The sequence below is a fragment of the Ambystoma mexicanum genome, chromosome 9 (genome assembly GCF_040938575.1).
Source record: "Ambystoma mexicanum isolate Mex_15411 chromosome 9, UKY_AmexF1_1, whole genome shotgun sequence".
NCBI lineage: Eukaryota > Metazoa > Chordata > Amphibia > Caudata > Ambystomatidae > Ambystoma > Ambystoma mexicanum.
Window position 1 is genome coordinate 455,622,897 of NC_090931.1, and position 26,935 is coordinate 455,649,831.

Consider the following 26,935-nt stretch of genomic DNA (forward strand, 5'->3'; position numbering starts at 1 on the left):
ATATGTGCAGTGCCATTACATGTCCCCCCCCCCCATTTCTGAACAATACTAAAAAGAGGAGGAAAAAGGGAGCTATGAAGATTACCCATAGGAGCCAATGCACCAGGGATTCCTATGGGAAGTCACCATTTTGTCCCGATAATGAGGCCAGGCAAGGTTAGGCCTCCCCCCACAATCATTCCCACCTGAAACCTGTTAAGCCTCCCAGTCATTATAAAAGGCAGAGCACATAGGAAGACTTTGAGCGATCTGGGGGAGGCTGAAAGGACTGTGCTGTCCAAAGGACCCAAGGAGAAGCTGCAGAGACCCAGGGAAGGAACCCTGATAAGGAGGACAGGCTTCCAAGTCACTGGCCCTGTGAGTGCAGGAGAGGCTGTAGTGTGGCAAGAGAGCTGTGCTTCCAGGTTGGCTGGGTCATTGCTTAGCGGGTCTGCATGGACTAGGTCACCCAGCAGAGTAAGGATATAGACTTTAGTAATGTTTTTGATACTGTGGGTAGCTGTAGGTGGGAGTGAGAGCCATTGGAGGGTGGTGGACAGGCAAGGGAAGAGTGAAAGCAATGATGTTGTGGTCAGTCCATGGGCAAGGCTGGTTGCCGCTTAAGTCAATGATACAGTTCAAGCCAGCAATCTAGTCAATAATTCTACCTTTAGAGTGCGTGGGTTTTTTAACCTTCTGTATGAAGCCTGATGCTTTAAAAGAGTTGGCTAAGGAGAGCACATTCTGGTCAGATAGGTAATTAAATCCAAGGGGGAAATCTCCCAGGATGAAAGATTTGGATGAAGGTGTGTAGGAGAAAAGGAGTTGCAGGATGTCCTCCTAGAAGGCGTGAGTAAGGCCAGGTGTGCGATAAACTACATGAATGGCGACTGTAGATGTGTGGAACAGGTTAAGTTTGGCATTGAGGATTTCTCCAGAGGAGAGGGCAATATTTTCGATTTCTCTGATAGGAAGTGATATTTTAGCTATGAGTGCAACACTACCTCCACTCGTGTTCACCCTGTCTTTATGGTAGATGGAGTACAACAGAGGAATGGCTAGTGAAAGGTAAGGGCCGGAAGCATCATGGAGCCAAGTTTCAGTGATGGCTAGAAGATCCAGGTTATTCGAGGTGATAAGGTCAGCGATGTCTAGGGTGTGTGCAGAGATAGATCTTGCGTTCACTTAGGCACATTTGACTAAGGGTGCTATAGGGGTGGTTGTGTATTTGTTGGTGAGAGTGCGCGAAAGGGCAGAATCCATGTGAGAGGGTGTATTTAAAGGCACATGGGACAGAACGTAAGGTGGAGGTTGGTATGTATTTTGGTAATTATCAGAGTGATCTAGTAGGGGATCTGTAACGAGCGGTAAGGTAGTGCTTTGGGCAGTGAGCCTATGGGGAAAGCCATCAGTCTTGTGAGTGGTACCTGAGTCTGTGAAGGTGGTAACGGTCACAGGCAAAGTATTCTCTGTGTATTCGGAGGCCTTGGTGCCGTTGGAGGATTCAGAGGTCTTGGTGCTGTTGGAGAAGCTGGGCTGCTTAAGGAGGTCAGGTGTTTCAGTGTCGAGTCACGGATAACGGGAGAGTAGGCTGGTGATTGGGTTAGGGTGCTAATATTTAAAGGCTTGCTATAGAGCAAACTGTGGCACTAGGGTCATGTGTCCTTGGGGCGGAGGTCACGCAACGAGGGGCAATTCCCGAATTACTTTGGGAGGTGCCGGGAAGGCGGGGAGCAGGGGTCAGATGGGAGGAGTATCCTGCAGAGTGCAGCTCTTTTTGTTGACCCAGGAGGGGTCGCGTTAGTCTGGTGTTGGTGCGCACAGGTACTCTGGGGCTGGAACGGTGATCAGAGAGGAAATGCAGCAGGCTGGGGCATGTCATTAGCCGACTGCATCTCTCCCCACCAAGACATGGTCTCGCTTGGTCTGCAGTTGAGCGCATAGTGCTTGAAGTAGAGTGCAGGTGTGGATAGGGCAGGCGGCTATGCGCGGCAAGGCGCCCAAGTCTAGTTCTGCCCTGGCAGGGTAAGTCCTGTATTGCATGCACAACAAGATAAACTAGGGGTAGCGGTTGAGAGGAGGAGTGGGTAGGAGCCAAGGCATACCGGAGAGCGGCCATGTCTTGCGTGGTCCGGGTGTGGTAGCACACAGGTCACAGGGGCATAGCATAGTGTTCTGCAGCATTTGTTGTAGTTGATGGTCGGGTGTAAGAGAGCAAGATAGGGTTCTTTTTAAGATTACTGATGACAGTGAGGTAGATGCACGGCCCTCAGGATGTAGGGCAGCTGGAGGCAGTGAGGAATAAGGTAATATACAGATGAAAATGTGGGCATGGATGGGCAGCATAGGGGGAAGGAAGTTGGAGGGTAAAATTTAATTGTGCGGAGGTGGTAACTTGGGTGTATTGACTACAATTGCATGCTTCTTGGTATAGGGAGATACGTTACTTACAGAGTTAGATGCCTTGGCCCGAAAGGGCCAGACAGGATTGGACTGCCTTTACATGGTGCTTTTACAGGGGGGGCGGCTTCGATTGCCGGCTCCCCAGGATTGGGCCTGGTAAATGAGGCTGCAGTCAGTCCACAGCGGGCATCTGTGGAAGTGAAGCCAGGCATTTCTCTTCAGCTCTCAGTGGCAAAATGGCAGTGGCCATTTCTAACTGGAGCTGCTGCTTTCCATCTAGCTGGTCCAGCCACGCAGGGCTCTCATCCCGGGGGCTTTTTTGGATCTGCTGCTCTGTTGCATGAGAAATTGAAATAACATGGCAATGGAGGGACAGGGCATCAAATTCAGATTTAGACCACACAAGGAACTATTGCCAAAAACATTACACTCAATGAGTGTCCTCTAAAGTCTGACATTGTTGCCAAGCTTGCATCTCATGTGCTCTTCTTTGAATTATGAATTTGTTATGGTCAATATTCAAGGCCTATTTCATCATCAAATCCACCAATACTGTCTATGTACACTGTAAAAAATTTAAAAATAACATTTTGGGCATTCACTTAAACCAACTTTCCTTTCTTTTTACCCATCTTTGGCAAATATTTTGATCATGGACTATACAACATTAAATGCATATTAATTGTGTGAGTGCAAAGATGCCTGAGTACATAGCTCTTTGGGTGAAGAACTTTGAGGTGCTCTGTGCACATGCTGAAGGATACTGTTGCATCCCGCTTTTCTTAACATGGTGTGTCATCAACAAATAGAGTTGGGGCGTGTGTATAGAGGACAGTGATGTCTTTGTACAATGACAAAGGTGACACATGCCCAGGGACACACATCTTTGGGGGTTCCACCAAATGACTGCCTGTTTCAAAGCACTGTGTTCCCCATATCTTTTCACCAATAAAGTAACAGGTCAAGGTATTGTACAGGGAACTCCTGGGGCCATTAGCTTTGCACCTGGGACCAGGCTGTTTTCTACAAGTACCTTTTGCTAAAACACACTTAGCATGAATTATGTTTTGAGTTCACAGAATTATGAACTGTATGTTCTCTCACTACAGCATAAATAGTCGAAGTTCCAACTTTAATTTTTGTTTGTTAGTTTAATCATGTGCGCTTTATTTGTGCACTTTTACTCTATATGTTTTCCACTGATAATTTTTTAATAGGGGGTCTCACCAAACTCCCGTATAGCCCATACTCCCACTCGCTCACTACCCACCTGCCCAACCACCGAACCCCTACACCCAGATAACATATATTTAAAACAAACATTTAGTAAAAAACGTATCAAGGAAAATCACATGTACAAAGTGCACATGAATAAACTAACAACAAAAACAAAAACATTGGCTTCGATTACGGGTCCGGCGGTAACCCTGGCGTGCTACCGACAGGTTGCCGCCGGACCTGTAAAAAATTACTGGCACCTGACTTCCCGGTGCCACCAGGAGATTCCAAGTCCGGCGGCTGGGAAGTCGAGCACTGGTAATTTCGTTAATCCCATCCCCATAGACTCTATGGGAGTGGGGACACATAGGTACCAGCACCGTTGTTAACGGTGCCGGTGCTTCTGTGATTTTGCTGCCTACCGTGGCCACGGTGCCTGGCAGGGTCAGACCTGTCGGGCACAGCGGCTCTGGCAGGCAGACTCGCAATGTGGCGGTCCGGAAACAAGGGTACCGGTAGGCTTACCGGCACCCTTGTTTCCAGACTGCCACTATTGTTATGAAGCCCATTATGTAGTCTAGTGTTTTCATCTCTTTGAGGTGAATATATGGATCATGTACCATAACCAAAGTTAAAATGCATATTGATGAATTTGATTGCCACTCTTATAGCTCACAGCGATAAGCACTTGGGGCAGAGAATCGCCCCTCCAGTGGCCAGCCATGGGTGCCCATCAGGCACCCCATTTATGCCCTAGGGTGATTGTATCACCCTACATTGGTTGGTTTCAAGGAGTAGGTTGGTGGTAGCTGTAGTTTAGGTTTGGCTTCACTATGGTGGAAGCCATTTTACTGCATTGGAAGTCCTTGGTGTACAAATGTATTTTTTGGAAATCTTGCTCTCTTCGGTTATGTGTTCCTTTGTTCAGGGAAACAACAAGGAAGGCTCAAAATGCCCATTTTGACAATGAGGCTCTTTGTGAGCCAACATGGCAGCCTACATATCTGTTTTAACTGATTTAGACCAGCGTAGATCCTTCAGCCCTCCCCTCCCACTTCCTGTGGGGATTGCCTAGGCTGAGTGGCTGTCCTACTGACCAACCAGTATGGTTGGTCATCGATCTTTGGTCCAATCCCCCTCTTGTTATTGGTGGGCTAGCCCTTAGCAAGTGCCTTTTTGCAGTAGGACTTAAGGCCCTGTCTAGTCCGCGACTCACATTCTTGCTGCTCCGTTATGTCTCTTGGAAGAAGCAGGTCTGTCAAACTGCTGAAAGATTTTTCCTGCCAATTCCCTCACTTTTTGCTGTTTTTAATTCTCACTTGGCCATAAAGGCGGAGTGCATTAGTATGTGCATAACTGGTTTGGGTTTCCTTCTCCAGGAGGTGCAGTTTGGCATCCCCGAATTCTCCTGATGATTTCTCTCATGTACTGGTTCGGCCTTCTGTGCTGGAACCATTTTCTGCACTGCTTATTAGCCTTTTCCCGCGGATTGCCGCCAGGGTTTGCCACCTGGGTGCTGGAAGCTGGGACACCAGCACCACTCCTGATATGTCTCTTGAACATCCTAGAGTACCCAAGCCATTATTCCTGTGCTCGAGTTATTTTCAGCGGAGCACATCTTTATCTGTGGTAAGCTGGAGGCTCTATCCATGGTGGTGGCACTCCAGACATTAGAGGGGCACGCAGCATCCAAGAGAGCAGCAGGCTGGCAGCAGTCAGAGGAGTGGCCCGGGTCCCCGCCATGACAGTCAGCAGTGACTAGTGCCTGTTGCGTTTCCAACAACATTACACCCAGGTCAACATGGCAATGTGCTGCTATCCAATGGACTTGTTGTGACCGCAGCACCCTATATAAACAGGGCTATACCTCAAAGAAGTGGTCTCAACACTCTGTGATTATCCATATCCCAGTCAGTGTGTTATCTGCCTTTCCACTGTTGCCCTCTTTCTCCCAGTTCCAGCTTCCCCTATTAATCTTGCCCCTGTCGTGCCTGCCCTGCTTTTGCTAACCAATCAGTCCCGTCTGCACTTTGCTTACTGGTCATTCCTGCATACCCCTTTGCCTGTCAGCGTGTCCTGCCCTTCTGACCTGCCTGCCATGCTTTTAGCAGCCTTTCTGCCTGCCCTGCCCCTCGCCTGCCTGTATGTTCTGCTTGCCCTTTGTTTCGACTGCTGACTTACCCTGCCTATCTAACCTGCCTTGACCAGCCCAGCCTGAACACTGGACCTTCTGCAGCCCTCCACTCAACTACTCACCTTCAGTAGAAGCTGGAAATCTTACCAACATCAACACCTCTCAGATCAGTGTTCGCACTGCCTCCACGCCCTGTTGATTCTGCAAGGCGTGTCCATGGTGTGGAAAGTCGGCGCCAGACTCACCCTGACTATTCACAACCTCAAGGGAGAAAGGGTCTGGTTTTCACGATCACCTGTTAGCTGACCTAACCTGAAGTCTTCTCAAAAACCTACCAGCAAGGCACCATCGAGGACTACAGGTATTTCGCACCCGTGTGACTTGGTGCTTGACAGCCACTGGGATCTATCGTCATCGGATCCTAAGTCTTCGCAGAGTTTTCCACAGTGGCTTGAAGTCAGTTGTCATGAGAAGGCCATTCATTCTTTTCCTTGGACGTGGGCTTTGTTGTTGGCTCAGGGTTCAAGCTCCTGGGCAATGGATACTTTAAACCGCAAGTAGGAAAGAAACATGCACTTACCAATGTTGTTTTGCTGCGCTGGAGTGGTTTTCACCAAAACTGCCGATGCAAGTGCTTACTCCTGGGGTGGACCATTATGATACCCCTCAGGCTTGGGGTCGAGACTCCGCAGAAGCAAGTCATTACTGTTTCCCACTGACTTACATTTGGGGTCTTCCTGCGGATTCCGGTTCTTCAACGATCCTCTGGATCTCGATTGGGGGCTCTTCTCCCTGGGATTCCTCGCCACAGAATGTTAACATGTGGGGTAAAACAGACTTACCTCCATACAAGCGGATGACCTATTGACTTTGGCCTATTGATTCCTATGGCATTTTCTACCTGTCCAGGAACTCTCCTAAAGTGACTGAGGGTACTCACCTGCCCCTGGATGTTTGTTTTACCTGTACCCACAAGAGTTTCAGTGAACTCTAGACCCAGAACTGGAATTTTACAACTTAACAGCAACTATTAATATATTGTTTAAGTTCCACTCTTCTCTCCAGTCAAAGTGAATAACTGTATACATTGTAAATTATTTTTGGGGACCATGTAACTTTTTTTCTTGAGAGTGAATTGCATTGATAATTTTTGCTAAACTGTATCCTGATTTTTGGGAAGCATTTACTTTGTTCAGAAATTGTTTTCCACCCTGCATCGCTGTTTAATTATGATAAGTGCAATTTTATTATTGCTAGTATTGGGTACAGGTAAAATGTCCAGGGGCAGGTAATGAACGTAAACATGGCTTGAAAATGTGTCCCTCTTCCAATGTTAGTCTTGTGTGTCTATGCTGGAGTGTGTGTATGGTTTGTATATTGTTATTGATCTGTAGCCTGCCTCTCTAATGACTTCAATGGAGGATCTGTGCACTTTTAGACTGACCAGAGGGGCACTGTGGCGGATATGCGAAACGCATGGATTCATTGAGGAACAAAGGCATTGAAATATAAAACAGTATGTGTAGCGACAGTTGCAAGAGGGGCTAAAGGTAGGATCTACGTGATCTCACCGTGGCTGATTTTGCTGCGGTTGGAACGTTCGCATGAGAAAGGTGCGAACTACCAAAAGTTTGCACCTTTCTCATGCGAACACACGTACATACTACGGGGGTTGCAGGGGTTTCCCCCGCAACCCCCGCTCACTATACTCTCAAGTATAGTGAGCGGGGTGTGCATACTCGTCCATGGCACTTATGGGGTTTTGGTGAAAAGCAAAACAGTTGCAACTTTGCATCGCTCACTGTTCAATAGCACGTGTTGACATTTACGGCTTTGAGAAAGATGTTACATTGGAGGAAACAGGGAGTTCTTTATATCTGGGGTGGCCTTGGGCTTATAAGGGCCAAGCAAACTAAAAACCAAAGCTGCAATGGAGTGTAGAATGTAAAGGCAATACATAAAATATGCAACAATCGGGGTTATGCACAATGCACTATTTTTAGCAACATGAATATGAGAACAAATATATGCACTCGTTTTTTTTTAGTTAAATGTTTCAGAGCCGACAAGACAGAGGAAGATCAGAAAATGATCTATGCCAGTGCTGTTAAGTACTGAAAGGTTTGTGCTGCATGGCAATTCATGGGTGATATCAGGGCGTTTTCAAAATAATAATTGTCTGAATAATATGTGATAGAAAGCAGTTTATTATGAGCAACGGATGTTTATGATTTTTTAGGGGGGTGTGCCAAGCTGAGGTTCCATGTGCAAATGGCTATTATTTAAATGAGGTTATTGTCTTGCACACATATGGTCTACTGCTGTGTCTGTGCCACGGGCTTGCACGCTTGAGTAACAGCTTCTTTAGCAACCGCTCTTCCAAATGTACAACTGCTAAGGGGGGGAAGGGGGGGGGGTCACATCTTGTGATCATGCATCGTACTCCAGTTTGACCACTTGCATCTCCGGTTACTGCAACACGAACACATCAACTATGAAATGCATATGAATAATTGGCCAATGTGCAAAGATTTTTTTAATTTTTTTTTTTACATCAAGGCCTGCCTTCAGATTTGCAGCAGTAATGACTGCACATTTTTCTAGGCCCTCTGTTTTGCAGACAACCTAATTTGGACCTTGCTTAGAAATGGCACAAAGGCTATTACGATGAACAACATCTAGTCAGTGAAACAACGTGGATTCTTACATTGCCACCAAAACACACCACAGACTTTTTCCCATTAGACTTTGCTATTCACGTTAAAGTGGTTGGAGACTTCACAGAATGGTATAAAAATTATAATTTCTTTTAACCTGGGCAGAATAACTGTCTTTCTACCCAATTCTATAGAATGGCTGTTTTATAATAACAATCGGGCATTTCTACAATTACAGGTTTATAATAAATACTTAAATTACTGGGCTGGCTGCTTTCTTTATTAATTAATGTAGATATGCATTCAACGGGAGTGATTCTCCACATTTGCATGGTAACATGCAATTGCGTAAATATGTTGTGAGTGTATACTTCTCGAGAGGTGCCACCAGCAGGGGCGTTGCTCTATTTTGTTCCCTCATGCATTAACAAAATCCAAAACGGAGGACCTGGCCAATGGGACAGGCATTTTTCATTCACTGCCATAATTGTACCACATGGCCATAAATTGGCAACAGTTGGCACATTATTTAGTACCTCGCCATATCATCACAGTGCCTGGCAAATGCATATACAAGAGGTAAAACTATTGGCTTTGCCAATGCCGGTTTTTATAAGTTCAATGCAAGCGACAGTTGTAGGGACACATACATTGCATATAAATAATGTAGCTTCATTTTATTACACTGGGAGCTGGTATACAAGCTGCAATTAAGACATTACCTTTCAGAAGACCTATAAAAACATTGCATTCTCCTAATATCACATAGCTAGTTCACAGAGAGCCCACAGGGTGTGTTTTGGATGAGGAGGGGTTGATAGTGGGTGGGAGTAGCCGGAGGAACTAGTGTGGCTATGGACAGTCAATAGGTGAGCAAAAGGCTAAACACATACACATGCTATTTGCCCCTCCTCACATCTCATCAGTCCACTACTTTAACACCCATACCAATAATTTCAGCTGATAGGTTTTAGATGACCCTGCAAGCCCTGCCTAAAACAACAACGCAAATACTGACAGTGAAAGAAAGAGGGGTTACAAGAAAAAAAGAAAACAGCAAAAAGCGGTAGAAAGACACAGTCAAAAAGGAAAAGAGACAGAGATAAGGGGGAGGAAGAAAAGGAGAAGCAAATTAAACATGAAGGAGATAGATTAAGGAGGGACGATGTGCTATGTACAAATAAACAGCACAAATAAAAGGGAGAATGAAGGTCAAAAATAGCATCCACAAAAGAAATTGCAGGGGGAAAAGGGTCAGCCACAAGGGAACAAATTAAAGTTGGAAAGAAGAACAATAAAAAGGTCTTTTTAAAAATGCAGAAAATGGAGGGGCAGCAAGAGTAACAGAAAAAAGAGAAGAATGGGGTAAACGACAAATAAGGTTTAAGTTACTTACCTGTAACTATTCTTCTCCAGCATGGGTCTGGCATGGATTCACATGCTCATGAATAACTAACACATAGCTGTACAACATTACACAACCACAGGAGGTGGCAAGGCTCAACAGAAGCAGTTCACTCTTACCTCTGGAACAGGCTCACCTCAAGCATCCACGTTACATGGCACTGGATGGCCGACTCTGGACTCCTCCCTGGAATCCCTGTTGATGCAGTAGAACTTCGTGAAGGTGTGCGTGGACCTCCACGTAGCAGCCCTGCAGATGTCCAGCAGGGGCACACCAGACAGGAACACCGTTGTCGCAGCCAACACTCTGGTGGAGTGGGCTCTCAGATGGCAGGGCAGCAATCGGTTTGCCAACCGATGACAGCGAATGATGCAGCCGGAGAGCCACCCTGAAATGGAAGCCTTGGACAAGGCATTCCCATGGTTCACAGGACCAAAGTTCACGAACAGTTGTGAAGTCTTCCGAAAACTCTTTATGCGTGTTACATAGAACTTCAGGGCACAAGCAACGTCCAGCGAGTGCAAGGCCCTTTCAGCCAGCGACAAAGGTTTTGGGGAAAAAAAAACAGGTAACATGGCAACTGCAACCCCAATATGGGTTAGATATATACATCTGGACCACAGTATGGGGCAGTTACAAGTACCAGGATTACAGTAATATTGCCTGAGCGGCTCATATTGACAAGGCATACTGAAGCGATATGCCTGTCACATTGTTTCCGATTCTAAACTCAACTATGCGATTTTGTCCATCTCGCTATTAGGAAGATCAAAACTCTTTTTGATTCCTTTCTGTCTTATGAATGCAATATGGTGACCTAATAACTAACGATGGGGTGGACCTATGCTGTCGTTCTGAAATGGGTATGGCAGACAGACATTGCCTGACTTGCCTGGCCCGAAGACGCAATCTGTTGTGAGGCGCTAGTCACATGGGTGCTACTCTTTCGTCTGTCAACCACGTGACGTTTCCCATACTGAAACACGGAAGACAAGGAGTTCACTTCTCCAGTGGGACTCACAGGCAGAACACCTCTGCCACGTTGGCCGTCTAGTGCAACGTAGGAATATCTCTACTGAAAATAAGTTTTACGGGCACAAGGGATGATTTATTCGTTAATATACACATCTGTGCTGTGAGGGAGGGAGGTCAGTTGGCATGTTTTCGCTGACTGGCATATACGGCTGATGTGTTATTGAGACAATAGCAGCCCCTTAATAAACTGCTGTACTGGGTGTTTTAAGCATATTGATCTGCGGTCCTTTTCCTTCTTCTATATGTATACATTTCTTGTTACTTAGGTAGTGAAAATGGATATATGATCCACCACGGTATCCGGTCATATTTTCGTAAAAAAAGTGTAAAAAAAAAAAAAAAAAAACAGGGGTTTGGGGGGGGGGGGGGGCATTTTAAACAAAATGTTAAAAAAAAATAATTGGAAAAAAAATTGTCGGCAAAATTGCGTTGACATAATGGCATTCGAAAAAATGCAATTCGAAAATATCACTATAAACCATCCACCACATGTGCAGAACTTTATCTACAAGCAGACTGACATCGAACGCCTGGCTTTTCACACGGAATGACCCAGGTCAGTCAAAAGTGTCTGCACAATGACACCCTGCCAAATACAAAATTATAAAATCTACTGAATTGCCACTGGGTGGTAGGGTTCTGGTCTGTGTTTTTAATATGTTGTGCCTTGAGGAAATGCTAAAACCATATGCATGTTCCTTTGCTAATTCGTTTAGGGCTCCAACTGAGTCATGAACCTGCGTTATTTTGTGTTTTGCAGGTTTGCACTTTGACCTTCTCATTCATAGCGACAGAGGTGTGGTAATGTATAATTTATCCATCACCTCCCGGGTTATTCAGTGAAATGCGTCACTGGATAATATTGTAAAGACTGTCCTGAAGAAAGTGGTTTCATCTACATTATACCACTGAAACCGGTAGACAGCAGTTGCTGCATCTAGGAGGCTATCATATCTGTATGTAGCTCCAGCCGAGTTTTCGCTCATCTTCTTGTTGCCTAATAATACTCATCTGCAGTTAGCTGAGAGGTAGTGTCTTCATTCTTAGCAATCTGTGGCTATTGTTTTAACAAAAACCACTAATTTTAAATTAGTAAGTCTATAGGATAATAAAACATTTTTGTACCTTGAATTAGACTGCTGAATATATACCATAGGTGGTTCTCTTGTTTTTTTTTTTAGATTGACGTGATTGAAAGAAAGTGGTCTAGGAAGGAATGTTTGGTAACTTTCTCACCACGCGAGTGAGACAATAGCTACCTAGCTGATAAGTTGTTTAGTTCTTTTTCCTTCTTGTCCTATCTACTTTTAGATAAGCAGCACATCAGCGCTTCCTAGTATTAGTTCATCACTAGGCGGCTTTAGATAGAAAATCAATCATTCTATCTTTGTGCCCTTCTCAATGATTGTAGTTTTTAGTTGGTCATTTGTGCCTTCTTGTGCGTTAAACTTTGATTAGTTAGGGCATACCCTGTTTACTGATTATTGGGCCCTTTTTGTGCTATGGAGACGGAGGATCCCCTGTCCGACGGCCCAGCGCCACAAGTCCTGCGCTTCTCTGGAGAGCGGCAGGGTTCGAGTGCTCCCCTGCTTCCGGATGTAAAACGAGGTGGTGCAGTCCGTGAAGATCCTCACCACCTTGCCTTTCAGAGACGAGAGGAACGACTTGTGGGCACAGAACACTGCCGTAGCTCCAGGATGTTGATGTGAAGATCCTTCCCCTCCAGCAACCACAGGCCTCTGGGCGTGCAGACGTCTGGTGTGCGCTCCCCAACCCTTCAGGGAGGCGTCCGTGGTGACTGTCTCCTGGATGGGGGATTTTGAAACCCAGTGTTGTGGGCGATGTTGGAGCGGACGTCACACCATCCTATCACCCGACCTTTGCTTCGTTGAGCGAGATCTTATCTGTGAAGCTGCCGGACTCCTGTATACAGCGGGTGTCCAGGAACTCCTGTAGGGGTCACATCTACAACCTGCAGAGACGGACGAGGTAGAAGCAGGACATCATACCCAGTAACGACTTGATGGCCCACACCGTGGCAGTCTTCGTCGACGACAGCTGTTGCACCTTTCCCTAATTGGCTGCTAGCCTCTCCTCCGAGAGAGATGCCAGGCAAGACACTGTATTGAGTCTGGTGCCTAGGAACAGCACGTTCTGCGATGGCGTTAAGCAGGACTTTGGATAGTTGGTGGAGAATCCCAGATCTGTCAGTAGCCAGACAGTTGGCTCTGTGTCAGTCGGCCAGGTCCCGTAAGCGGGTGCGTATCGGACAGTCGTCCTGGTACGGGTATACGTGCATGCGCTATAGACGCAGATAGGCCTGGTACCAGTGGCAGCCTATCGTGAACACTCTGGGGACGGACTTCAAGACGAAAGTTAGGGCATTGAACTGTAGTGTTGTCCCTGCATCACAAAACATAGAAACTTCTGACGTTTCTTGTGAATGTGAACATGGAAATAGGAGTCCTCCAGTTCCAAAGACATCAAGAAGTCTCCTTTTTCCTGTTGGCCGAGCACGTGTTGCAAAGTGACCACCCTCAACCTTTGGAACTTTTGGTATTTGTTCAGACGTCGTAGGTCTAGGATGGTCCTCCAACCCCCTGTCTTCTTTCTGACTAGAAAGTATCTGGAATAGACCCCAGAGCCCGGGAACCAGCTCTACTTTTCGCAGCATGGCTCGTACCTCTTCCAGAAGCTGAGGGATGTGCTGCTCCCGACGGAGAACCGGAGGGATCCCCGGATGAGCCCAGTCAGCCGGCCTCCCGCCAGGGTGCATGAGTGGGGACCCGAGACATCCCGGTCTGTTCAGGCTTGGTTCGGCGCCTGCAACGCTGTCCTCTGCTACCGTAGGTCTGGGAATGGCCTCTGTTGGCTTCTTGTGTTGAGGATCTAGAAGGCTGTAGGTATAATGTGGAGAACCCTTTTGAAGACCAGCTCGACTCTTCCCTGGAGGAGCAAAAAGAAAACGAGCGGTGCTGCTGGAGAGTGTCCAGGGAATGGGCCATCTCCGTATCTGTCTTGATGGCCTGGAGGGACTCATTGACGGCCTTCCCAAACAGATTATCTCGGTCAAAGGGCATGTCCAGCACCTTCACTTGGACCTCCTGAGAGGAAATTAGTGGCTTTCATCCAACCTTGTCAACGAAGGCAGACACTGTTCCCCATTTGCCGGAACCCCATGTCGGCGATGTCCAAAGCCACTGTGATGGCGTGATCCGATGCCACTTCCCCTTCCTGGAAGAGAGCGATGGCCTCCATCTTCTTATCATCGGGTCGGAACTCCAGGATCGGTCCCAACTTGTACCACAATTCCCTGACATATCTGGCCATGATCGGCAATGCGCTGGCCGACCTTGATTGTGGACTCTGCGGTGTAAATCATCTTTCCCATGACGTCCATCCTTTTCCTCTTGGTGTCCGGAGGGACCGAGGACGGGTTAGCCGAGAGTTTCCTCGCAGCCGCCGACACCACAGAATCCAGCGATGGCTGTGACCTAAAGCACTTGGGTGCATAGTCCGGCACCCTATATTTCTGCTCCAGCCTATCCCATTTGGCTGAAGCCTTGCAAGGGTTCTTCATGAGAGCCAGGCCCTCCTCCCAAACATCGTCCAGAAAAGGCACGGCCATGATCGACTTCTTCTTGGCCATGCGCCTTTGATACAAGAAGCCCTCCTTCTTGGTTTCCTCTGGCACCAGCTGGCTCAGAGGCCGTGGCGATCATGGAGTAGAACGATTCTACCTCATCCGGTGGTGGCACCCTATTCGGAGCATCCAAATGTGGTAATTCAATGTCCGTTGAGATGATGTCTTCGTCATCATCCGTTGTCTTGGCCATATCCGTTCCCATACCAGTGTCTGGGTCTGCTGGGGGAGAAGGGGCCCGACGTGGTGGAGGAGGTTGATATGGGGGCATCTGATGCTTCCTCTTCTTCTCTGGAGGCTGATCAGGGACCAGGGGAACCACAGGTAACCTCATCTGGATCTCTGATACCAATGTTTGTAGAGTCAACAGAATATCCAAGGAGATATCCCTCTGCTGAGAAGGAAGAACAGAAAAACTAGGCCCTTCCCCACCGTCGCCCTCCAATTCACAGTCCTTGTGGACCATATATAAGGACCCTTGATCTTCGTCGTCCATGGACGAGGCCTCCATGGTTTTGGTGATGGCCTGGGAGGGTTGTTTCGGGGCCTCCTTGCCTTCCCTGTTCCCCCACTTAGTGGCCTGGGCCGGTTCCACTCCTTCTGGCGTGCCTGCAGACTTTGCCAAAGTCACTGCAGTGGTGTCGGCAGGGACACTTTCGGAGCCGTTGGAGGTATACTCGTAGAATCAGCACCCATAGCCGACAAGGTAGCAGGAGTCGTCGACAAGGTCTTAGCCTGTGCCGGTTGTGCCTGATTGACCTGCTCAGCTTTCTTCTCCTCCGTCCATGGCTTCTCAGATTTCTCACGTAGTTAGGCCGGGGTAGATGACTTCCTCTTTGAAGAGAAGCTTGAGGGTAGGCTAGCAATGGAGGTGCAAGGTTATAGTGATCTGGCCCTATCCACTTTGGGACCAGCTTCCTCTGCGAACCCGCAGGGCTCAAACTTGCGGCTCTTGGCCTTATCTTGGGCCCCCGCGGATGAGGCACCCTCAAAGGACTTAGAAGACCGCTACTCGGACTGGCCCGTCCTGGGTGAGGCATGACCCTGCTCGGCGCACAAGTCAGGGGCATTGGCGTTTAGCCATGCCGTCAGCCTACTACGCCTGTCCTTTGTCGTTTTCTTGGAGAAACCGAGGCATATCTCGTACTCTACTTCCTTGTGGTCTGGGTATAGGCAGTAGAGGCATTGCAGGTGCTTGTCCTCCACAAACCCATTCCGTTGCCCACATTTGGTGCAGGGCCTGAAGAGGGACCTTCCCTTCTTCTCCCCCGTCATGGTCGGAGGGCGCGAAGTAGAACCAAGGGGCCTTGTAGACTCTTCGATGGATCTTTGCCCTGGAGGGGCGTGGAACTTCACTGCCAAGAGGTCCCCGCTGTCGGCAGATTGAGGAAATAGTACACAGGCTTCTTTGAAACAAAAACATAACTTTTTCCATCAAAAACACGAAAAAACATACAAATAGCTCAGAGTAAACTTGAGGACTCCCAACATTGAAGTGTGCCATCAATACTTCCAAAACACAAATCATCCAATTTGGGATCCCTAAACAAAGATGCAGAACCTACTCATGGATATTACAGAACAGCTCCTTAAGCATTGTCTCAACGTATACTTATCTAGGTGTTTTAATAACTAACCACCCGACTGATTTACCCTTTGAGGAAGCTAAGAGAGCAAAACTTCACAATGCAATTTCCCAAGCAAGAATTATCAGGGCAAAATTTTGTAAATTTTCGATATTTCCAATCATAACTTATTATAAACAGAAAACTTCACCTATATTATTATATGGGACAGAAACCAAACACTGGCGACCATACACCTATTGGGCTAAGATGGAAGGAGCTTTTTGGAGAAAAATGTTGAATCTACCTAGTTCGGAACCACTACCTCTAATTCGCTATGAATTAGGATTAATATCACTTCATGCCAGATATAAGTGGCTCTGCTGCTCCTTGTATCGCAAACTTGTAATGGGTAACTTGGAAAATGGCCTAACTCGAATTATGGCCGATTATGCTACACAAGAAACCCATGACGTATTCATAAGAGTTTGGAGACAAAGGGTGTTGAAATTGCTTGATGATGCTAACATAACCATCCAACTGTTAATTGATAACCCCTGCAAGGCCAAAGAAAGCATGTGGCGGTATGATTGGATTCTCACTATTGCCCAGTGTGCACAATATAAAAAATTTCAGGAGAACCCATTTGAGCCAAAAAGATTTGGCCAAACTGCTCAGTACTTATTGATCTCTCCAAGTCCTCGGCACCGCCAGGCATTCATGCGCTTTAGACTAGGATTGTGCTCTACAGCTGACCTTCTTTATAAGCGCAAAATTCTATCAAAGGAAGAAAACAAATGTAGGTTTTGTCATCATATGTTGGAGACTGTGCGCCATTTATTGGTTGATTGTGACCACTGGACAGAACTAAGAGCTAAACTGTTCAAACCGTTCTTTGAAGGGCATATCAATGTAACCTACGACCAACTATGGTCTACACTGTTTCACACGAACAAGAAAGCGATACAGTATGCGATTGTTAATTTTTTGAAAATTATCAAGATTTGAATATGATGGGAAAAAATTTGTTTTCGAAATGGAAAAAAAAGCAAAAGATTGAATTATATACATTATGTTTCTTTTCTGAAAGCTCTGACTGTTCATAGGGGTTTTAATTCAACTCTTAATTCAATTTTTAATAGAAAATTATTCTGTTTGTAATGTAGATTTAAATGTATTGTTGAAAGGTTGGAAAAATTTATTTTTCTTTGCCAAAACAACAACCAATAAAATAAAAAAAATAAATAAATAAAGAAGTGTGCAGTAAAAATCTGAAGATAGCTGCCAGAGGAGGGGCTTAGGGAGAGGACTGTCATTGGATGGGGGCAGTATGACCCAGAGGACAGTGATTTGTTTAGAGGAGAAGAACAAGTTACTTCTTACCTGGTAACGTTCTTTCGATGGGATGTTCCTCTGACGTATTCCTTATCTCTTGATAGATCATCTCCAGCTTGCTGGCCTCGGAAATTTTTTTTCAGTAGAGTGCGCTGCGCGTCGACGTCCCTGGAGCCGATGTCCCTCGACAGCTTCCGTATCGGCACCGACGTCATCATGGTATAAATAGACACGCGCAGCGTCAGTTGCTCAGTTCCGTTTTGATGTTTAACAGTTGCTTTACATGAATTGGTTATTGACCCTGAAGGAGCGTAAGCTGTAACCACAAGGGAAGTTTTACTGAGGGGTTGGATGGGAGGGGCGATAAGGAATATGTCGGAGGAACATCCCATCGAAAGAACGTTACCAGGTAAGAAGTAACTTGTTCTTCGAAGGGATTGTGTCCTCCGACGTATTCCTTAACTTGATCGACTCCCATAGCAGTGGTGTGTAACTGGAGGTGGGAGTAAAATTGCCATGTTTCCCTTCAATAATGAACAGAGTGCAACACAGCTTTGCCAAATCTAGTCTCTTGGCTAGAGGAGGAATCCAGGTTGTAAAATCTTGTGAAGGTAAGTGCAGATGACCATGTGGCAGCCGCACATATTTCTCGAATCGGTACCCCTCTTTGGACGGCCGAAGAGGCTGCGATACCCCTGGTTGAATGAGCCCTAAGATTTTGAGGAGGCTCTTTCCCTGCCAGTTTGTAACATTCCAGAATGGCCAAAATAATCCATCTGGAAATGGTCCGTTTTGTTATCGGTAATCCCTATTTGTGCCCTGAGTAACCTTCGAACAGTTGGTCTGCTTGCCTAATCCTAGCAAGTCTGCTGATGTAAAAGCTCAAAGCCCGCCTTAGGTCCAGCCTATGTAGCCTTTCTTCCTCTTTCCCCAGATGGGGAGGGGCATAGAATGAAGGTAAGGTAATCTTCTGAGTGATGTGGAATTCAGAAACCACCTTTGGGAGGAAATTAGGCTTCACTTGTAGGACAACTTTGTCTTTATGAAAAATTGTATGAGGGGGTTTACAAGATAGAGCTTGTAATTCGCTCACCCTCCTAGCAGATGTCAATGCCACTAATAAGATAGTTTTAAGGGTGAGAAAACTTAGCCAACAAGAGTGGAGTGGTTCAAAAGGAGTACCCATCAGGAAATTTAAGACTAAATTTAAGTCCCATAAGGGAACTTGGAATGGTCTTGGAGGATAGACATTGGTTAATCCCTTCAGAAATTGTATTACTAAGAGTAACTTGAAATATGATGGTTCATCTGCAGTGCGCTTGAAGATCGATAGCGCTGCGAGATAGCCCTTGATAGTGCCAACCTGAATGCCTGAATTTGCCAAATAGAGTAGAAAAGATAACACAGTTGGTGTACCACATGAAAAGGGATCGATATTCTTTTCTCTAAAGCCAGCTGCAAAATTTGTTCCAACGGCAGCGGTATAAAGTCTTCGTTGCTGGCCTTCTGGCCGAAAGCAACACCTCCATGACGTCATCTGGGAGGTCCCAATCCTTGTATCTCAACCTTTCAGATACCAAGCGTGAAGGTTGAGGGTTCTGATGTCTGGATGGAGAACCTGACCTCCCTTCTGCGAGAGAAGATTCTCCTTGAGTGGAAGACGAATTGGAGGGCAGATGGACATGTCCAGAAGGTCCGGGTACCACGTTCTCCTGGCCCAGTCCGGGGCAATTAGGATCATGGTTTTCCGGAACCTTCTCAACCTCCTGATCATTTGAGGAATGACAGGGACTGGAGGAAACGCGTACAGAAGTGGAAACGCCCAGTCCACTACGAACGCGTCCCCTAGAGCTCCTCTCGGGGGAAATTCCCTTGAACAAAACTGATCGCACTTCCTGTTGATACTGGTGGCGAACAGATCCAATTGAGGGGTTCCCCAAAGGGTGAAGATCTGTTGAAGGACTTCCTGAGCTAGTTCCCACTCGTGGGAGACTGTACTCTGCCTGCTCAGAGCGTCCGCCATCAAGTTTTTCTCTCCGGCTAAGTGAACTGCCGATAGAGAGATTCCTTCTTGGATTGCCCAAAACCAGAGCTGTATCGCCTCTCTGCACAGAGGCAGTGATCCTACGCCTCCTCTTTTGTTGAGGTAGTGCATGGCCACTGTGTTGTCTGTCATTATCAGGACATTTTTCCCCTGTACAGATGGCAGAAAAGCCTTCAGCGCTAGTTTGATTGCTCTCAGCTCTAACAGGTTGATATGTAGTCTGGACTCCGATGGAGACCAACGACCGCTGATGGTCAAGTCGTTGGCATGGGCTCCCCACCCCGTGAGTGAGGCATCTGTGACTACTGTTATCTCCGGCCATGGTTGCCAAAACAGTTCTCCTTTCAAAATGTTCTCCTGACAGGCCCACCACTGAAGGTCTCGAGCCACGTTGTCCGGAACCTGAAGGAGATCTGTCATTCTCCCTGAGAATTGCGACCACTGAGTTCTTAGTGCCCACTGAAGAGATCTCATTCTCAGGCGAGCCTCTGGCACAAGGAAGATGCAGGATGCCATGAGGCCTAGCAACCTCAAAAAGTCGAAGGCTGGGAGACGTTGGGCATTTTGAAACTTGGTGACCATCTGCAGAATATCTTGAGCCCTCACCTCTGGTGGCGAGGCTTTTCCCAGGGAAGTGTCCAGGACCGCTCCAATGAACTGGAGTCTCTGTGATGGTATCATCTGGGACTTCTTTAAATTGAGGGAGAAGCCCAGTTTGTGAAGGAAGTGGCAGACATAATCTAGCTGGATCTGAGCTTGTTCCAGAGATACAGCTCTGATCAGCCAATCATCCAGGTAGGGGTAGACGTGAATCCCTTCCCTCCTTAGACTTGCAGCCACTACCGACATTAGCTTGGTGAAGACCCTCGGGGCGGAGGTCAGCCCAAATGGCAGAACTCAAAATTGACAATGAGAGCCGCCAATTGCGAACCTCAGGTATTTCCTGTGTTTGAGATGGATTGGCACATGGAAATAAGCATCCTGAAGGTCCAGAGATACCAGCCGTCCTGGAGCTGGAGGGCCTGAAGGATCTGAGAGAGAGTTACCATCTTGAACTTGTCCTTCCTGAGGAACTTGTTCAATTCTCGTAAGTCCAAGATAGGTCTCAGTCCTCCGTCCTTCTTCGGTATTAGGAAGTAGGGGGGAGTACCAGCCCTTGTTCCTCTCTGCTACAGGTACCGGTTCTATGGCACCTTTCTCCAGCAGGTCTACAATTTCCTGCAAGAGGAGCGGATCCGGCACTTTCAGAGAGCTGTTCCCCGGTGGATGACTGAGGAATGCGTAGAAAAGGCAGGCAGTAACCTTGGGCAACTGTCTCCAATGCCCAAGCATCTGACTTAATAGCCTGCCATTCCGTCAGATGTTGAGTTAGCCTGCCCCCTACTGGTGTCTTGTGAGGAGAGTCTTCAGAGTGATTTAGAGGCGGCTGATGCAGATGCCGAGGGTAAAGAGGCACCTGCTGCTGCGGCTTTTGTATTTTTACACCGTCCACCTCGGGTGAATCTTTTTTGACCTCTTTGAACCGACTGGTCCTCTGCCTTTTCCAAATGCGGAATAAAAGGGAAAGGACTTACCTCTTCAAGAGGTTCCTGAGGGGCGATATGGCGTTTGACAGATTGCAGCTCCCAGGGATTTTGCTGCTGCTTTGGATTTCTGTAACTTTTATAGGCTGTCATCCGCCTTCTTACCAAACAAAGAAGAGCCGTCAAAGGGCATATTTAAAAGTCTGGCTTGTACATCTGAAGCAAACCCAGACTTTCGCAACCACGCAAATCTGCGGGTTGTAGTACTTGCCGCCATGGCCCTACTGATACGGTCAGCAGAATCAATGCCAGTTTGAAGGGATTCGCACTTTGTGTCTTTACCATCCTTAATGATGTTTAGAAACGCTTCCCTTTCTTCTCCCTCTGGGAGGTAGTCAGCCGCTGATGAAGCACACTCCCAAAGTGTATGGCTGAACCTTGCGAGCGTACAAGTAGCGTTAATATATTTCAACGCCATGCTACATGCAGAAAAGACTTTCTTAGCCATAGAGTCGTATCTTTTGTCATCCCTGTCCTGTGGAACAGTAGGGTATGCCAATCTACTGCCTGATGCAGTTGCTGCTTGAACAACCAGACTCTCTGGAGTTGGATGTTTAGACAAAAATTCAGGGTCAGTAGCAGATACCCTATATTTGGCTGATAACTTCTTGTTAACCGCCGGGATAACCTCAGAAGTTTCCCAGTTAGCCAATATTTTTCTTTGTAATGCAGCGTGAAATGGAACCACAGGATCCTCCTGTGGGCCTTTAACTTAAATGTCTGTAAGGTCAACCTGTTGGAATGCAGGTCAAGGTGTAGACCAACCCATGAATTCTATAATCCTTGCCATTAAAATTCTGTAAGGGGTCTCGGCATGTTCTGCTGGGTCTGGTTTGGCAAATTCTATTTCTGGGGAAGTATCTAACCCACTTGCCTCATGTAAGGATTCTCGAAGGTCCTTTAACCTATTTTCCTCAGAGGTAAATTCCTCTGGTTCAGGTGTTGCAGTTCTCTGCAACCCAAAGGGTCTTTCTTGATCCGAATCCTCCCCTTCTTCATAAATTGAAGACAAAGGTCTGAAATGATCAGACCTTGGAAATGGCTTAAATCCCATTTCCAGAGCAGAAGGGGCCAAATTTGTCATAATTGGTTGAGAAAATGTTGACGCGGACGTGAAAGGCTTCGAAAACACCGAAAAAGGCATCGAGAAGATCAGAAGAGGCCTCGAAGAGCTCGAGAGGATCGGAATCCTACTCGAGGTTGTCGATGACATTCTCAAAGTCGTGTTAGAGGTCCTGGGTATGACCACTGGCTGTGAGGTAGTAACGGCTGTGGGTTTGTTCTTTTTTGGCGCCGACGTCGGCATCGAAGACGGCGTCGATTCGATCGACCGATGCGTCGATGAGCCCTTCGATAATGGTGTCGATGACGCTGATTTATGCGTCGAAGGGACTTTCGACGACGGCATCGATGGCACAGTGCCTTTGCCTGAGGGTTTGTGACGCTCTCGAGTAGTTTCTTTCGCCGGGTGCAACGACTCGTGGCGTTTCGATTTTTCGGGTCTTTCACCCAGGCTATCACCCTCAGCTGTCTTCGAGGGGGTCGAGGCCGCTTTCTCGAAGACGCTAAGCATCCTTTTACAGAATTCCTCCCACTCAGCCTGAGAGCTATGTTTTGTGGGGCAGGTGACTCTTTCAGGGGAAACAGAAGAAGACGAGGAAGGGGATCTTCGACGTCTCTTACTCGAATGCTTGCATCTCGAAGAGTGTTGGGAACTGCTTCGAGACCTAGAACGAGAGTGTTTCCTGTGTTGGCGAGGAGACGAATGTCTCGACTCTGCCGAGGAAACTTTCGAAGGAGTTTTAACTGTCTTACCTTTCTCAAGCTTCCCCTTATGCTCCTTCAAGGCTTTCGCCGTCATGGACATGCAGTTCTCGCACTCCGAACATTGGTGCTCCGATCTCAGGCACCACAAACAGATCCTGTGAGGATCTGTCAATGACATTTTCTTTCTGCAGTCTCGACATTTTTTTAAGCCGGACCGTGGAGTCGTCAGTTCGGATGAGGAAGCCATCGAGTAAGAGTTTGTATTCTCGAGGAATAATTAAGAATATATCTGACTAACGAACTGAGCAACGCGATTCCGAGGCCCACGAAGCGCGGAAAAACAGAACTGAGCAACGGACGCTGCGCGAGTCTATTTATACGCATGATGACGTCGGCACCGATACGGAGGCTGTCGAGGGACATCGGCTCGAGGGACGTCGACGCGCAGCGCCGTCTACTGAAAAAAAATTCCAAGGCCAGCAAACTGGAGATGATCTATCAAGATAAGGAATACGTCGGAAGACACAATCCCTTCGAAATAGTGAAAATTAAAGTTTTTTTCTTTTACCAAGGATTCCCAGCCTGACGACAGGGAATATTCATGAGCATGTGAATCCATGCCAGACCCAATGCTGGAGAACTGAAATTCTAGAAAAGTCAAGCTCCCTTTTTTGTACTGTTTGGTGGTGCTGTGCCTAACACGTATTTTCTTTTACTCAAATAAATTGCACTTTGTTCATCCACCTCGAAAAATTAAAGACGAGCTTTGCAGTAAGCACTTCAACTCACTGAGCTCTCTAACCAGCAGAGAAAAGGGGAGGATTAGAAAAAAAGGGAAAAGAAAACTGAGGAAAAGCTAGAAGACCAGACAGTAACAGTACAGAAGAAAGAAAAAGAATGGAAAAACAAGATGGGTGCACAGGAATATAGAGACTGGCCTTTTCTGTTTCTGGGTATTTTAAGACTGGTTGAACTGTTACAGGTGACACTGAGGCTCGTCATGCCTGTAGCTTCTACATGGGAAAGGCCTGTATTGGCTAGGAAATGTGCCTAATCCACAATCACCCATGTAAATTTATATGTAAATCATATCGTGCTTTCGAAAATTTGACTGGATAACTGTGCTATTCTAGTCCTCGCCCCAAGGTCCTGTGACTATTTTCTTCTTCTTCAAATGTCATCTAGTTTTTGGTCAGTGTTACCCCTCCAGTACCCTTTTTCATGCTTTAGCTTTATTCTTTACAAACGTTCCTTATTTGTCAGCCCCAAACCTCTCCTATGGTGCTGCATTCAAATCATGTTTCACAAAAGTTAATAGTCTAATATGCGTGTGCAATATGTTTACCAAAAATTCAGTATGGTGGGGGCTGGGTAAAATCCTCCAATGTCACTGATACAGTATTAAAAATCCTTTCCCTTATTCCTGGTAAATGCACTTTCAGAAATATTGCTTTCATACCATGCCCTAATATTTAAGGACCAAAAATAATTTGCTGGAAACTCAGTCATTAAAATTTAGGATTTTATGTAGTACTGTGACCGAATATCCTGTCAAAAGCAACAGGTGAATCTGCATTAAGGTGAACTACACAACATTCTGGACTGTTCAGGTAGTACCCCTAGTAGCATGCATGCTGCTCTTCTACCTGTCAGATGAGCAGTGACTGGAGACTCCAAGGTCTGCAGGAAGTTTTCCAGCGGGACGTGGGTGAGGTGTTCTATCAATGATGGTTCCCTGCTTCTGGGCTGTGGGACTGGAACTGAAGGAAGTGGAGGAGGGGCGATTGTTGCTGCAGCAGCAATAGGCAGCATCTCAGGGGCCACAGAGGAGACATACTGCTCTGGAGATCGGTGTACGCCTGATAAAGAAAGAAGAACATGTTTTTAACGATGGCCATTTAAATGACCACCTCTCCCAACTAATTGACTCCCTTCCTCCCCATCATCACCCGAATGGCACTGGTGACTTTAACCGCCCCTCTTTCTACATTGCTCTATCCACTGACTTCAGCCCTCTTCTACTTAACCACTCGCTCCCCTCTGTCCACCCATTCAATTGGTAACTCCATTGACGTTATTCTCATCTCCTCTTAACTCTCTGCCTCCAATATCTCCACCACTCCTTCTCCCTATGATCATTCCATCATATCTGCCTCAATCTCCACTCCTACTTCCACCCCACGTTATCCATCTACCACTTCTATTACCAAGCATAGGTTTCCCTCCTCTAAATTCCCCAACTAACTCTCTGACCTGTACCATTCTCTCTTCTCCAATGCAAAATGTATTGTTCCATCCACCGATAAAGCCTTCGCTAACTAACGCTTCTCTTAACGCACCCTTCTCCTCTCACTTCCCTCTTACTACATTCACTCCCAAACCCTCCCCTCCACGGCCTTGGATTACACCTATAATCTGCGCCCTGAAAAACAATATGAGGAAAAAACTACTCCTCTGCTCTCTACTGTGCAAAATGTGACTTATCTCTCTATCTCTCATTTCATTGCAATCCTAGGTGCCTTCAAAAACCTTTAAAGGTTTTAACAATACTCATTTACATCACAAGGCAAGAAAGAAATGGAGCATACAGCACTGCAGCTGATTACCAAAGACCAAGCAATCACCTCACAGAGTACAAATCACTCTTAGTGGCACAAAGTATCCCCATTTCAATGTGGCCTGAAGAACTATATTTATTCAGGAAATAATTAAGGATCAAAGACCAGAGAAACATGCATGCCCATCTGCGTATACAAGTTATTCACTGTAGTGTTTCTTGTACTCCAAAATCCTCAATCTATCTCTCATGGAATGCCTTCGCCTCTTCATATCATAGGGCAGACCAAATTACACATATTTGCCCAGTTCAAAAATAGTAAAATGTTCAAGTAGCAGCACATGTGTTCCCCACTCTTAGAGCCTCCTGACACAGAGACAAGCCCCCTCAGGCCCCCAGAGTATTGCGTCAACATGTTCACTGTCTTCCATACCTTAGTTCCTTTTTACCAAGTCTCTAAACTCAGGGTGTTTGGAGGGTAGGGTGTCCAGAGAAAGATAGGTTAAGGAGTAGCAGGATGAAAGTCAATGCTGTGATAATCTAAAATCTCATAAGATCTGTGCCACTCATTCAGAGAAATGGTATGATTGTATATTTTCCTTAACCTGTCAAGTAGCAGCAGAACCCTATTGCGGAGTCTGAAATGAAAATATTCCTCAGCATGCCTTGTCATGCCATTTTTGTATAATATTAAAAAAACATGTTTTATGAGGCAGGAGACAAAGCATTTTCCATAAATATAATCCATCACCTATCATTGCAGCCAAATTTCATTCTTAGTAACACATGCAAACATTCAATAAAAGCATGCTATCATCACACTATACTTTGTACACATCAGCAACATCCTTGTTTAGACTATTTTTCAGAATGAAAAAAATAACTTAATTTAAAAATGCTGCAGCCTACAGACCCACAGCCACACTAATCCAGAATTTTTAATGGTGGTGGTGCATACACTTTTCTCCTGCTACTCTTTAGTAACATCCAATAAATTGTGCCGAAAAAATAGGCAAATTGGTGCATGGACCTAAATACGTTGCGAAGTAAGTCGACTTTTGCACATGCAACATTCTAAACAAATGCACAATGCATATGTTGGACAAAACAAAGTTAAGAATAGCTTGCATGAACGATTAGGCGGCTTGTGTGCTGCACTTCCATAAGGCGTTTAATCCACCACTCCAAAACATAGGAAAACAGCTCAGATGCTCTGAGAACCTATTTACTGTAGTGGAATATATCCCTGTGGTTGAAATCTACCTACCTACATGTCACATATGTTGTTCAACCCCGAGCTGTCCTGGGTGACATCTCACAGACTACAAGAGCAAAGGTTGAGTTGTCTACAATGTAACTCTGAAACCCACGATGAAATACACCATGTAGTTGAAAGCTACCAGTCTATGATTTAATGTTGTGTATGTCCCTCACTGGTCTCCTGCAGAGAAAATGCTGTAGCTGTATCACACTGCTGTAATGTCACAGCACTTTATTATAAATTCCATAATCCTCCGCCATGACGTCACAGTAGTAAGATGTAGCATTCAGAAAGGGAAATAGTTGCTAAACTCGTATACCGCAACGGTTAGTAATCGCCTTACATTGTT

The 26,935-nt window shown here is 46.3% G+C and overlaps 1 protein-coding gene across 4 annotated transcripts in view; it reads right to left on the reverse strand.

Moving 5' to 3' along the window:
• The window catches only part of SH2B2 (SH2B adaptor protein 2), an 880,732-nt gene that overhangs the window by 345,787 nt on the left and 508,010 nt on the right, over positions 1–26,935 (reverse strand). For 3 of the 4 annotated variants that reach the window (XM_069614985.1, XM_069614983.1, XM_069614982.1), the window contains exon 6: positions 24,415–24,627. The exons of the other annotated variant lie outside the window; for it this stretch is intronic. In XM_069614985.1, coding sequence (XP_069471086.1) covers positions 24,415–24,627 — 213 coding nt within the window. The remainder of the gene's footprint in view (positions 1–24,414; positions 24,628–26,935) is intronic. 4 annotated transcript variants of the gene reach the window in all.